This window comes from Lepisma saccharinum, chromosome 2 (genome assembly GCF_977018435.1).
Source record: "Lepisma saccharinum chromosome 2, izLepSacc3.1, whole genome shotgun sequence".
Taxonomy (NCBI): domain Eukaryota; kingdom Metazoa; phylum Arthropoda; class Insecta; order Zygentoma; family Lepismatidae; genus Lepisma; species Lepisma saccharinum.
In genome coordinates this window covers 20,100,345-20,113,427 of record NC_139230.1, presented here as the reverse complement: position 1 = coordinate 20,113,427, position 13,083 = coordinate 20,100,345, and the positions used below count along the sequence as shown (strand labels likewise).

Below are 13,083 nucleotides of genomic sequence, written 5' to 3'. Positions count from 1 at the left end.
GCAAGAATAATACATGATTGAAGTATTGATCAGTCATCACAGAAGGTGATGGAGATTTGTGCTTAATTTAAAATATTAAAAATGAATCGATGATTGTGAAAAAACAGAAGGGACAACAGCAGTCCTCATTAAACCTGTACTTTTCATAAGTTTCTTCAAAACAGTCATGGCCATATAAAAGGAAATGTTGCACTATTCATTTTCACTGACATTATATTAAAAAATATAATTAGTTTATTAAACACTAAATATGAAGAAAAGAAGTAAATTTGCAAACTATGGAAGAAATTCTGCAAGGTTCAAAATATTCTTATATGGAGAAGATAGTTAATAAACACTTTCAACACTATGAATTTAAAGTGGAAACGTTTTATCAGTATCGATCAAAGAGGTAGAAGAAACACACAGGATGGATTTTAAAAGATGAAAGATATGCATCTTAGTAAATATGGTCATTTTTTTCCTTCCAAAGAAGAGAAATCCACAAAAGTCAATTGTTTACTTTATATAAAATTTGAGAGCACAATACCATGAATAAATTATATGAGAACCCATTATTTTGAGATTAAGTGCACAACTGATAGTAGTATCAGGAATGAAAAATAAAAGATATGTGCTGAAACCTCTTATTACAAAATATTATCCAGGTTGTGCAGAAATCTGAGCTATCCATTCAAATTTTACTGTATATTGGCAACATTATTTTAGATATCTCAATTTTTACATCATCATATGTAAGTCCTGTTGTTGACACTGAAGATAAAAAGTGCACACACAAATTTGATATCCTTTTGATAACACATGAAAACTAGCTGTAAGTATAAAAAATGAAGAGAAGAAGGAATGCAACATCTTCCTAGTGTGATATTTCATAATGTAGAACTGAAAACCTGACGTTTATGAATTGTCATTTTCATATATATAGAAATGATCAAGTCAATGTATGATTATGACTGACAAGAGAACATGTAAAAATGTGTTGTTTTATGGGATTTCTAACAAATCATTACTATGATTATATTTTTAATCAATGGCTAGAATTAATAACTACAAAACTGTGCTGTGCTATACGTATAATAAGGAACAACACATATTCTATATTTCGCCTCTCCCACCATAAGTCTCTCATGGCCTTAAATTTCACTGCCTAAATATTTTGCCATCAGCAAGTTTCTCCAAAAAAAAATGTTTGAAATTGTGATAGTGTCATAACAGAAGAAGATATATTTTATATGTAGGCTGCTATTTTTCTAATTTATTTTTAAAGACAGGTTTGAGAATTGTACGTTCAAATTATATCTTTAAAGGTAACAAAAATATTTAAATTTTTTGTCTTTTATGTTATAAAAGGCAGCTTTGTATAAATGCACTACATAATTTGTACATATTGCCTCAATGCACATATTCAGTCTTTACACCCTGAAAAAAAACTCAAAGTCCATAATTCATTAATATTGCAACATAGCATTACTGCATTAACTGATAGTAGCCCACTTTGAGACAGATCCATTTACCACATGAAAACACTGCAGTAAAAGGTCTCTCACATTCCCTGAGTAAGAAGCTAAAGTAAGCATTATAATACAGTACATAGTCAAACAGGCTGACCTCCATAGAGCTGAGCTGATACTGATACCAATCTATCAGTATCAGCCAATACCAGGAGTATTGGTATCGGTAAGTATCGGTTGAATTTTCTTTGCTGATACCATCTGATACCAATGATCTTGAGTGGCTAGAAGATCGGCCAAGAGAAACAACTCGTTTGTCAAGATTTGTCCTTTTCAAAGATTCGTTCACCCTTCCTTGTGACTTGGGATCCAACACAGGAAGTTCCATGTAGATTTCCGAGAAATGCTGTGCTCTCCTGGGAAGCAGATGACAAGATCAAAGGCAGAACTAAAGTGCTGCACCCAAACGTGACATTGAATGCATGTAACTGCCTAGTGGTCAATGCTACGTGGAAATAAAAGAAACCATTGATTGCCAATTCTTGCTCGCAAACTTGTGGGGTAAGAATGTGGACGTTTTCGAAACCAGCATTATTATCATGCTGGGCTGATTCCAGAGTTCTTGGGAAAGGGATAAATGTCACTGTGGGGAAGGGGTTTGTGGATTCCTACCCTTGTGTAAGTCTTCTGTGTGACTGCTGGCCGATACCAACACTGCAGTTGCAAATCGCAGAGATAATGGACAGCAGGGCATAACCAGAGCCAGTCAAATGAGCATTTTTATATGTATATCTGTATTTGTATGTATTTTTACATCGTTTTCCTCCCTCTCCAGGTTAACTCAAATGACAAGAATGTTGTTTACATGAAATTGAAACGGGGACACTTAAAATAATCCGCTGGTGTTTTGGTGTAACTGCAACACTTTAAAAAGGCCTGCAACATTTCAAAAACACTATCTCTTCTTCTTGTTTTGCTTTCTCTTGGTATAGGAAGAAGATTATATAAAATGTCACAAAAAAATTAAAGTGCTATAATGCTACATGAGAATAATTTGGGAGTTATTTAATGTTATTAATAGAATGTGATGTGATGAGTTAGTATGACTCAGTGACTAGCCTTTGTTATTTTAAACTGGAATTATCCAAGTATCAGTATTGGTTGGAATCGGTTAGGGTATCGGTATCGGTAAATGGTGGTATCAGCTCAGCCCTAGTTATCACAACATTCTATGATGCCAGGGGTTGTGGGTTCAAATCCCAGCCTGGGCATAAGTGTTCTTTGTGAGTGTCCCTTCATCAATTTTATCATAGCATCACTCATTCTCATCACCACAATTAGCCAAAAGTGGCAGAAAAGCAATGCTAAATAACAAACTTGAAAATCGAACAGAGTAACATAATAAAGGGTGTTTCATAAAGTGTGCAGGTTTTGAAAATGCAATAACTTAACCTAAATTGAATGAAAATTGATATTTATGTTTTTATTATTTTCCACATTCACTACAATTTCATAGTGAAAAAGAGAAAATGTCTGGCATATGCCCAGGCGATTTAAAAGTGAAAAATGATATCCACCTCGATTTTCTAAGCAGGCAGTAACTCGATCTGTGACGTTCACGATTGTGACTGCAATTGTTCTTCATGGATCACTCTGGGGTTTTCTTGACCCCAAATATGGCAATTCTGCTTGTTAACAAATCCTGAGAGGTGGAAATGTGCCTCGTCACTGAAGATTACGCTTCTTGCTAAACTCCCATCCTCATCTTGTTTTGTCAAAATCCACTATGCAAAATTTCTTCGTTTCGCATGATCGGTTGCTTTGATCTTCCTCGTCAACTGAACCTTGTATGGATGCATATGAAGGTCTTTTCTCAGCATTCATTGCAATGAGTATACCAATATTCCCAACTGTTGTGAACGATGGCAAAGCGACTTCGCAGGGCTCACATTCACACTGTCTTGCACTACTGCAATGTTTTCTTCTGTGCGATTACTACGTTTTTGCCCAGGCGAATTTTTACGGTAGCAACTGACCCGGCTATCTCGAATTTCTTCACCAACCTCATAACTCTTGTTGCAGTGGGAGCATTGTCACGTCCGAAGATCACGTGAAGTTTACGAACTGTCTCTGCATAGCACTCCCCATTTCTGTAATGTGTTTTCAAAATAATGATGCGTTGCTCGATAGTGAACTGCCCATGGCAACTCAACTGAACATCTGAAAAAAGAAACAATTGCTCAATTAATAATCGGAATGATAAGAGATAACGAAAATGATAAGAACAGTGTTACCAACTTTCAAACAAAAAAATGACAAGATTTAAAACCTGCGCACTTTATGAAACACCCTATATAATGCTGATTTATAGCTTCTTACATCATGGACTGTGCAAGACTGTAAAACTTTCATCGCATGTTCATGAATTCTTGACTTAGAAATTTTTCGAGGCAGATAACAAACAAGTTGTGAACTGTGAATATGTGTAATTAAATCAATGAGTACTTATTCCTTCTGATGCATACAACAGAAATTTCAATTCTAAGTACATATTCCCCCATTTCGGCTCATGTTCAATTTAGGCTTTCCATACTGGAACAAAGTCAATTATTGCCACTTAAATGTCAAAAGTAAACAGGGACACTTCAGAAGTTCTCAAGCTTTCTTTATCATTCATTTTTGTTTCTGCTCTCCTGTGTTTGTCCCACAACATAGAACTTCCTTCACAGCAAAAGGAGAGGACTTAATAATAATAATAATAATATATATATATATATATATATATATATTTTCAGGTGGAAAATACAGCATTTTAAAGAACATCTGCCACCTGTCTTACATTCTGTTATTTGTCTGACTTTTAAACATTTAACTTATCACTTTACATTGCTCTTATAATAGTGATTGCAAAATTACCATGCTAGATATGTACATATAATTAGATATTACAGTGCGGAATTGCCACATAATGATTTTATGGTTCCCATTCCACTTGATATCATTAAAAATTGCAAAAACCTAGTAATATTTTTGGATGAAGTATTGCATTCTAAAAAGTAATCCCACATAGTACTTTTCTTTTATTTTGGTGAAATAGGGCTCCCATGTAACCAAATGGTTAGCACTTACACCAAAGTTCCCACGTAAGAATGCCAAAAGTTTGATGTTGACTTTGCATCATAAGAACAATTGGGGAATTGATTGAAAATAAGTAGTAGCAGGTTGTGACCTAGAGAGCAAGATGGCAGCACCTATGCAACTTCGTGTCACTGACCACAGAAAATTCAGTGAAAATGCAGGCTTGATCAAGACTCAAACCTGGGTCTCTGGTATATTAGGGCTAGATTGGTAGCTTACTTGTTAGAGCAATGGCATGGTATGCCAGAGACTCAGGTTCAAGTCCTGGCCGAGCCTGTGCAAAATTTCTATGTAGTATGTATCCTGTGTGTGCCAAATCATAAGACACTGCCCATGTAGATCCAAATGAGAAACTGCTTGGAAGGGCCATTGAATTCTGAAAATAAAGTTCTATATCCTTTGTGTAAGTTTGTAAACTAAATTTTCTGACACTAGAAATCTCTGAAGATAAAATTCAGTCAGCCAGGTGTTCATTGCGTAATCCTTTATCAGCTCTTTGCCCCCATCTCTGTGGTTTAGCTGACTCATCAGACCATAATATTCTTACCCACATATTACCCTAATTTCTTTCATAGTATTGGGCTGAGTCAGTCTACATTAATGCTAATGACTAGTGTCCTTGAATAAGTAAAAAAAATATTCTTGTATCAACTCATTCTTTCATATCTGAATATTCAGTTCTTTCTTTTTCTGTGTATCTATATTATTTTCTTGCCCCATGACATGATTTTCAAATTATCATGAACATAAAGTTTTATTGTTGCAATTAGCCAAAAGTGGCAGAAAAGCGAGATTAAATAACAAAAAAGATGCCAGGGGGGTCCAATAAATAACAAAAATCAAATCAAAAAGTTTTGGGTTGTATGGTAAATTAAAATAAATAGAACCAAAATAAATCAGATTTGCATATTAATGTGAGTGTGATACACATATATTAATATCTCACAATTTATTCTTTTCTAAAACATACAAGTTAAATGGATTTCAAAACATGGTCTGAATAGGTTTCAAAATGTGGCCCTAAACAGCAGAAATTTTGTTTAGATGAATAGAAAGGATTACATGAAAATCAAATTACTAGTTTATTTTGTTCCAGCATACATAATCTTTAGCCAAAATATTTTAAAACAACTTCCAAATAAAGTGTTTTGTGGATTTCTTACTACATAAAATATTGATGCTGTTGTTACTGCAAAATAATTATGTTTCTGGAACATTGTAAGATTATTTTCACTCTTTGGACAGAAAGCATCTTTAGTCCACTACCCAATTTCAGAAAAACAAGTTATTTTTCCTTTAATGAAAGAAGAAAGGGAAGTATGATCAAGTGGATGGAAATCAATCAATCAATCAAACATGAGGCTTAATTAATGCCATAAGAGAATTACAGTTGTAGTTTTGTATCAAGAGAAAACATTTGGATATTTAAATGTGCATTAAGAGGTAAAGAATATGTATACAAACACAGGAGCTGTCTCAGTATGTCTCAATAAAATTTTATTTATTTTTTTATTTTGTTACAAAAATGGAAGTACGTTTACTTTAGGGATTTTTGGACTGCTTAATACAAAAATGAAAGTCCAGATTCTATATTATCTCTAGTTTACAAGATAAATACACATTTCTTTTATATATGTGTGTGTAATGTTTCTTCCTTTGTTGTCGGTTGTCTTCAATGAGTTCTGTGATCAAGATTTCTCCCATTCATCTTGAATGGTTAACACAGTGGAAATCATTATGCTGGCTAAACATCTCCTATTTTACCTGGATGGCCTTGGTCCTCAAATGATTGTCATGGAACAGTGTTATGTTCAGCAAATGAGGTGTTCAATTGAAATTCATCCCTTTGCTCAAATGTTTACATGTGACTTGCTCGATATTCAGCAATGAAATAAATTAGGGATAGGCCGATATGAAATTTTGGCCGATACCGATAACCGATATTCTACCGATCCGATATAAAATTAGAAAAAGGCCATGAAGAACCTGAAATGTTCATTGATCTCCTTAATAAATATGTGTTTCAAGGTGACTGCAGTGCAAAAGAAGTTGAATATTTAGACAATTACTTTTTTTAAAAGTAGGGCATCGAGATTATCCATAAAAATTGCAACAAAATATCAGAATTTTGCACTAAATTATAAGATATTTATCGATATATCGGATCGGTAAAATAATCGGTAATTTTACTGATACACCGATATGCCTATATCGACCGATACCGATAGAGTACCGATTAACCCTAAAATAAATATATTGTAATGACAGGACATGCAATCTCATCTTTTCTATATCTTATTTATTACTAATTTCATATTTTTCCTACAAAAAAGTAACTTTCCTATTCTTGTATAAACAAGCATTATCGGGTTTTTTGCTTTCTGTGCTTATATACATAATTAAATTTACCATAGATATCAAATATTATATGGATTTGTATGCTTGCAAAATGTTGAGTGCCACCAAAAAATTGTCCACTGATGTATCTAACACAAGAAACTATTACAAAATATGTATGTACTCTTTGATTTAATTGATATTTATTGAATTGTTTCTATCCATAACATATGTTACAGAATAAAACAATTTCAGGTAGTTTCTTCTGTTCAGTTCATACACAAAGTTATTGACTTGAAAATGATGTTTAATTGTTTGAAGTTTCATATGCTTTACATACATTCATATAAAGTTTGTAATCAATATACTGTGTGTCCGGCTTAAAAGTATAATAAAATAAAAATTGTAAGTTTATTAAGATACTTCCTTACGGTTTTCTTCTACCTATAGAGTAACTCAAAAAGTTTATTTATATATATATATATAAATAAAAGTATATTTATTTATATATATATACCTAATACACCTCAACATGTGCACCATTAGTAGCACAACAGCTGTCTAACCTATATTCAAGCTCTGCTCATGTGTTGTACAGCATTACTGGTATCACATTCCAGATTGAAGCACAAATGCCATGTCGTAGATCAGGAAGGTCACAAACTCATGTTACACTTCAGACTATACAGAATCCCACAGAAAAAAATCAAGCAGACTAATGTTCAGGGGGCTAGGGGGCCAAGCGATAGGACCACCTCTCCCAATCCAGTGTCCATGAAATCCCTCATTTCTTGCACGTAATGGCATGGTGCTCCATCTTGCTGGAAGATTACATCAGGTGGAGGCTGAGGTACAGCATACATGTGCAACATGCCCAGGTATGTTTTTGCATTGACAGTTCATTCCGTGAAAAAGAATGGACCTATGACCCTATTCTTCATCAATGCATCACACATTCTCTTTGGAGGATTCATGTTACTACTCACGCACTTCATGGGAAGGTTCTGTTCCTCATATTCGGCAATTGTGCTTCTGCACCTTCCCGAAAATGTGGAATGTTGCTTTGTCCAAGAAGCAGATTCCATCGAGGAATGCCTCATTTTCGTCAATTTTCACCGAAATTGTTTCCGCGAAGTCTCTTGACAGTGACCTATCTCCAGTTTTGATTTTTTAGCGAAGTTGCAGTTTGTATGCTCTTAGGCATAATATTTTATGCAACATCGTGAACAGTGGAACAAGGTAAATGTTACTCTCTGCTAGCTCATCTGATTGACTTTCTGCAGCTCCAATGGAAGGCCAAATGAATTTCCTCCATAACATCATCTGAAAATTTGTGTTTAGGTTGTTTACCCAACATGGAAAGCAAACTTCCCATTTTCTGGAGGTGTTTGTCCAATTTCACAATCGATATGTAAATCAGAACATCGTCAGTTGATACTCCTGTCAGACATGATGTTGTATGAGCTTAATGGACTTCAGCTCAGTGAAAGAAAGCACACACTACACCTTCTGCTGTGGAGTCCACATGGTTTCTGACTGGAAATTGTTCACTTCGCGCATGCAAATGCTGACGTTTTGCAATCATGGCAAAAAGAATACATTTTGAGGTTTTAAACTACGTTTGGTTTATTGTGCTATTGGTTAAATATTACAAGTTATGAATTTTTCTTTTATTATACTTTTAAGCCGGACACACTGTATATTGCTTATACATATATAGCATATTTTAAATAATAAATCTACATTACTGCTAATTTTTAGTAGCATCTATACATTTTTCTTTCAATCTTGTTTTGTAATAGATTAAAAGCCATCATTATAGATATGTATGATGATTTGGGGAATAGATTGTTCAAAGTTAAAACATCTTTTATTAAAATATATCATGTTTAGACTTATAATTAAGTGTATAGCCTAGATCAAATCTTCATCCAGAAATGTATTTGTACAAATTAATTTCAATATGCTGATTGTAAAATGCCAGGTACAAGAAATTTGAACTATGAGAGACTAAGGTTATTGTATGTGAACTCTGGGGTGAAATGCAACAATGAAAATTGCTAGAATTTCATTTCAGAGATTTTATATTCATTCACTGCTTTTTAGAAATCATAATTCATAAACAGTGTGCCACATTTTCTCACACTCAAATCATAATTACTACAATATGCACTTTGTACGCAGTTTGGTTGCTTTTTAAATTAAGACAAACAATAGCTGCATTGATATGTTTAGAACGAAACAATAAATAAATCAGTGCACACAATAAAGTTACTCAGAATCGAAACCAATTGAAAATTGCATTTTCATAGGAAGTGGAAAATGTTTAATGGAAAGAAAGATGGATAAATATGTATGTATAGAAATCAAATGGAATATTTAGATGATGAAATAACAATAAAAATAGGAACAAAGATGAGTTTCTAAATTTGGTTTCATTACAAATATAATGAAGAGTCAATGTATAATTTATTTAAATAATACTACGGGGCACAGTTAAAATTACTATTTATTTTTGAACACATTCCAAAAACCATGAAGGCTCCAAAGAATAAATTTATAACTTTATTTTTCATCTCTTCTTTTGAAAACTAATACATAATTGAAATGTTCATCTTATGGATGATAGAGAGAAAAAACAAATATTTTATGAGAATTCTTCAAGAGAAAGAATTATGCTCATCTTCCTTTTAAAAAAATATTTCATACTAATGAAAGCAGCAGGATATTGAAAATCCAGAATGAAGACTCCATCTTTCAGCAGTTGGGATCATCATATGTTAATGAAGAATATAGTGGTATTCAATTTTGGCAGAAGCAAATTAAGGCTTAATTTATCTAAAAAAAACAAAGGGATGAAAACATTTTGCAAACGGCATTAACACAAGGGTAATTATTTTTATTATATCTAGATTATAATTATTAGTATATTGTTTGTACAGCATTAATGTATTCCATCTCTATTGTCACTTCAGTGGTACACACAACTAAGTATTACATTGTTTATTGTCCTTGAATAAATAAAAGATTAGTTTTTACTTATTCAGACATTCAGAATATTTTGTGTTTATGAATTATGATAAGAAAGAAATTTCGTCTATTGATGTAACATAATTAACAAATTTTCTTTGTTCATTTCATCCCATATAATGCTCATACTCATAATATATTATACTGTATGGTGTAAGTAACATAATCAAATAATGATGGCTAGAGAAGAGTGTTTCTCCCAAATTTTCATATATAAGGTAATTAATTCGTTCCAAAGCTACCAGAGATAACTACTGCAAACCTTATACCTTCACAATAAAATGCTTTATCAAAAAATTAAGGTAAATTCTATCCTCAATAAACACACATCTTACATTGGTTACATTTCAATGTAAGTTGTGAAATATTCTGATTGTGTTACAACAGAAACTCTAACTTGCAACTGTCCTTGGATTAAAAATATATGTTGCACTGCATTCATATTATTATCTTTTATTTATTCATATTCTACAAAATCAAGCAAACATAATGTTAATGCTAAGGTGGATGGATTTGAGCCCCTGAGCTGAGTTTTGCCTCTCAAAGCAAAAACCTTGAATATATGATGTTTTGATAACAGATTGATATGTTTTAAGATGTTTGACATTATTTGCTATTATACATCCTGATTCAGAAGTCAGATCTGGCAAGGTTTCCAAGCTCTTGAGAGCTATAGTCGCTCTCATCTTCAGGCTAGAATTGCAGCGAGTGTCAACCCGGTTTATATGTATTTGGAGATGGAAGTTCCTGGTGAAGAAGGTGGGCCAATTGGGAGCCATGCCAGCTGTGTCTGTGCTGCTGGTTAACTATTGCCAGTCAAACCATGTCCAGTTCAAGCCCCTTGTTGTGCTTCAGATTGTGCTCTTCCCCATGAATGACTATTGCTTCTTTCATGATGCAATCCCAGTAGTTTGATGATTCTGACATAATTTCTGTGTTGCTGAAAGGGCCATAGAATAGCCATTCATGGAAGAGCACAATCTCAATCATGCCATGGGACTTGAACTGGTCTGGCTAGCAATTGTCAACCAGCAGCTTGGATGCAGCAAACACGGCTCCTGATTGGTTCACCTTCTTCACCAGGAACATCCATCTCCAAATACATATACACCGGCTTGATGCTCAGCACTGCAGTTCTACCCTGAAGATGAGAGTGATGTTAGCTCTTGAAAGATGGGAATCCTTTCCATAACTCACCTGGTCGATAGGCTGAGAAAATCGTTTCATCACCAGGAAAGCTTCAAGACTTACGTCAAGTGAAACGATGTTCCTCAATTATTTATATGAACAACATGAAATTAAATATTTTGTAGCTTCATTATTTGCCATGATAAGATTTGAAAAAATGGATATACCGTTAATAATATAAAAAACATGCAAATTATGTCTGATATTTGAACCTACAAACTCTGGTTTCAGTAACACTAGTAAATCCAAGTTACAGTTAACTGAATTCATCAGCAATAACTTCAGTATCACCTAATTACTATTATAGGAAACAAGTAGGTCTCACCTAAATAATATTTTTTACTACAGTCCACTTTTCATAAGTTACAAAGAGTTTCATATATCAGGAAATTATCATAACAGTGATATGCAATCATCTTACAAGTAAGCCTGAGTTTAGTAAATATATTTTTTCAAAATACATAGGTATAAGAACCAGATATAAATATCGACCTAATAGCTTTTAAATGAATAAGAGTTTATCTGTCTTTATACAACACTGTATATTTTTAAAAAATGAATAACCATGTTATATCATAGTGATAAAAAAGTGTTTGCAATATTGCTTCTCATTAATGGGGCATAATTGTATTAAATTGCAATTTTAAAGTTATAGCATTCATATTAAATCTACACTTAAAGATAGTATTCTAAAATCATTCATAGTATGTATTCTTGGATGCCTTTAATTTCAAAGCAATATTTCCAGACAATTAATATTTTAATTATTCATTGCAGCTTTCAACAAAATAGGCAGTGGAACTCCTAGCAAAATTGTATCAACAAGAACAAAAGGTTCCAAACCTGGAATTCCATCAAAAAATCAGTTTCTACAAGTTAATGTGACATCAGTGTCTTTGTACCTAAATACTTGGGTTGAGGGAGGGTGCCCAATATTATATTTTGTTGTAGAATATAAAACAAGTGGAGGGGACTGGGCAGTAGGTGAGTGTTTTTTTTAAAAAAAATTCTTGTGGTATAGTGTGAATCAAATTTGACATGTGATGAGTTTATACATATTTGTTTATTTCTGTACTGGTCAGCACTATTCAGTGTAATGAACTATTTAGGTGGGTCAAATTTGCAGGGTATATAGGTATATAGGTATATAGGACTAATAACTGGCATTAGGTTAAAAAATTCATGTAAAGAATTCATTGCTCTAAATTAGTTTTTTCTACTAGGAAGCATTCCAGAAAAGTAAATATTTACACTTAAATATATATTCTTTCAATCATAATTAAAATTAAGGTAAAGTTCTTGCATATTGCAGCATGTCATGAAAGCGCATTTGGGAGATATGGTGGTACCATACTCAATCTCGGCCATTTTTGGAGGTAGTGTGATCAGCACCACATTCCAGCTACCTTTACCCCCAAGGTACCCATTTATTTGAGGCTGGGTGAACCCCAGAGCTGCTTTATGCAAGGAGAAGTGTTAGAAAATTCTGACCTTAGATCATCCACCCTGAGAATCAAACCTAGGCCTCCCATGTGGCAGTCAGATGCCCTGCTGACTAGATCACCATGGCTCCCCACAATTAAAATTGTTTAAAATTTATTAATTTTGACTTTACACAGAAAAGTGATAGAAGAGCAGAGGTGGGTCTCATGCATAGAGGGTAAGAAGGGGTGAAATTCTTGGTGTGAAAAATCAAAGTTGACATTTTAATCTATAACCAGACTTGCAGAACTGTATCCTGAAGTGCCAGAGGTGGCCCACCCAAAATCAAACTGGCTAACTCACCCTGTGAAAATGTTCTAGGCAAAAATTTTGTGATAAAAATAAAATGAAAGTTCATAGATATATAAATATAATGGAAAGCTTCCTTGTTTCGATTGTGTAATAACAATATGAATACCATAATTTCTTTTTATCAAAAATGTGACCCATCCAAATC

The 13,083-nt window shown here is 33.4% G+C and overlaps 1 protein-coding gene across 1 annotated transcript in view; it reads left to right on the top strand.

Annotated features, from left to right (window-relative positions):
• LOC145981412 (cell adhesion molecule Dscam2-like) overlaps nucleotides 1-13,083 on the top strand; it is an 842,890-nt gene that overhangs the window by 793,534 nt on the left and 36,273 nt on the right. The window contains 1 exon segment of the mRNA XM_083114650.1: nucleotides 11,922-12,128. Within this exon segment, the coding sequence (XP_082970776.1) occupies nucleotides 11,922-12,128 (207 nt within the window).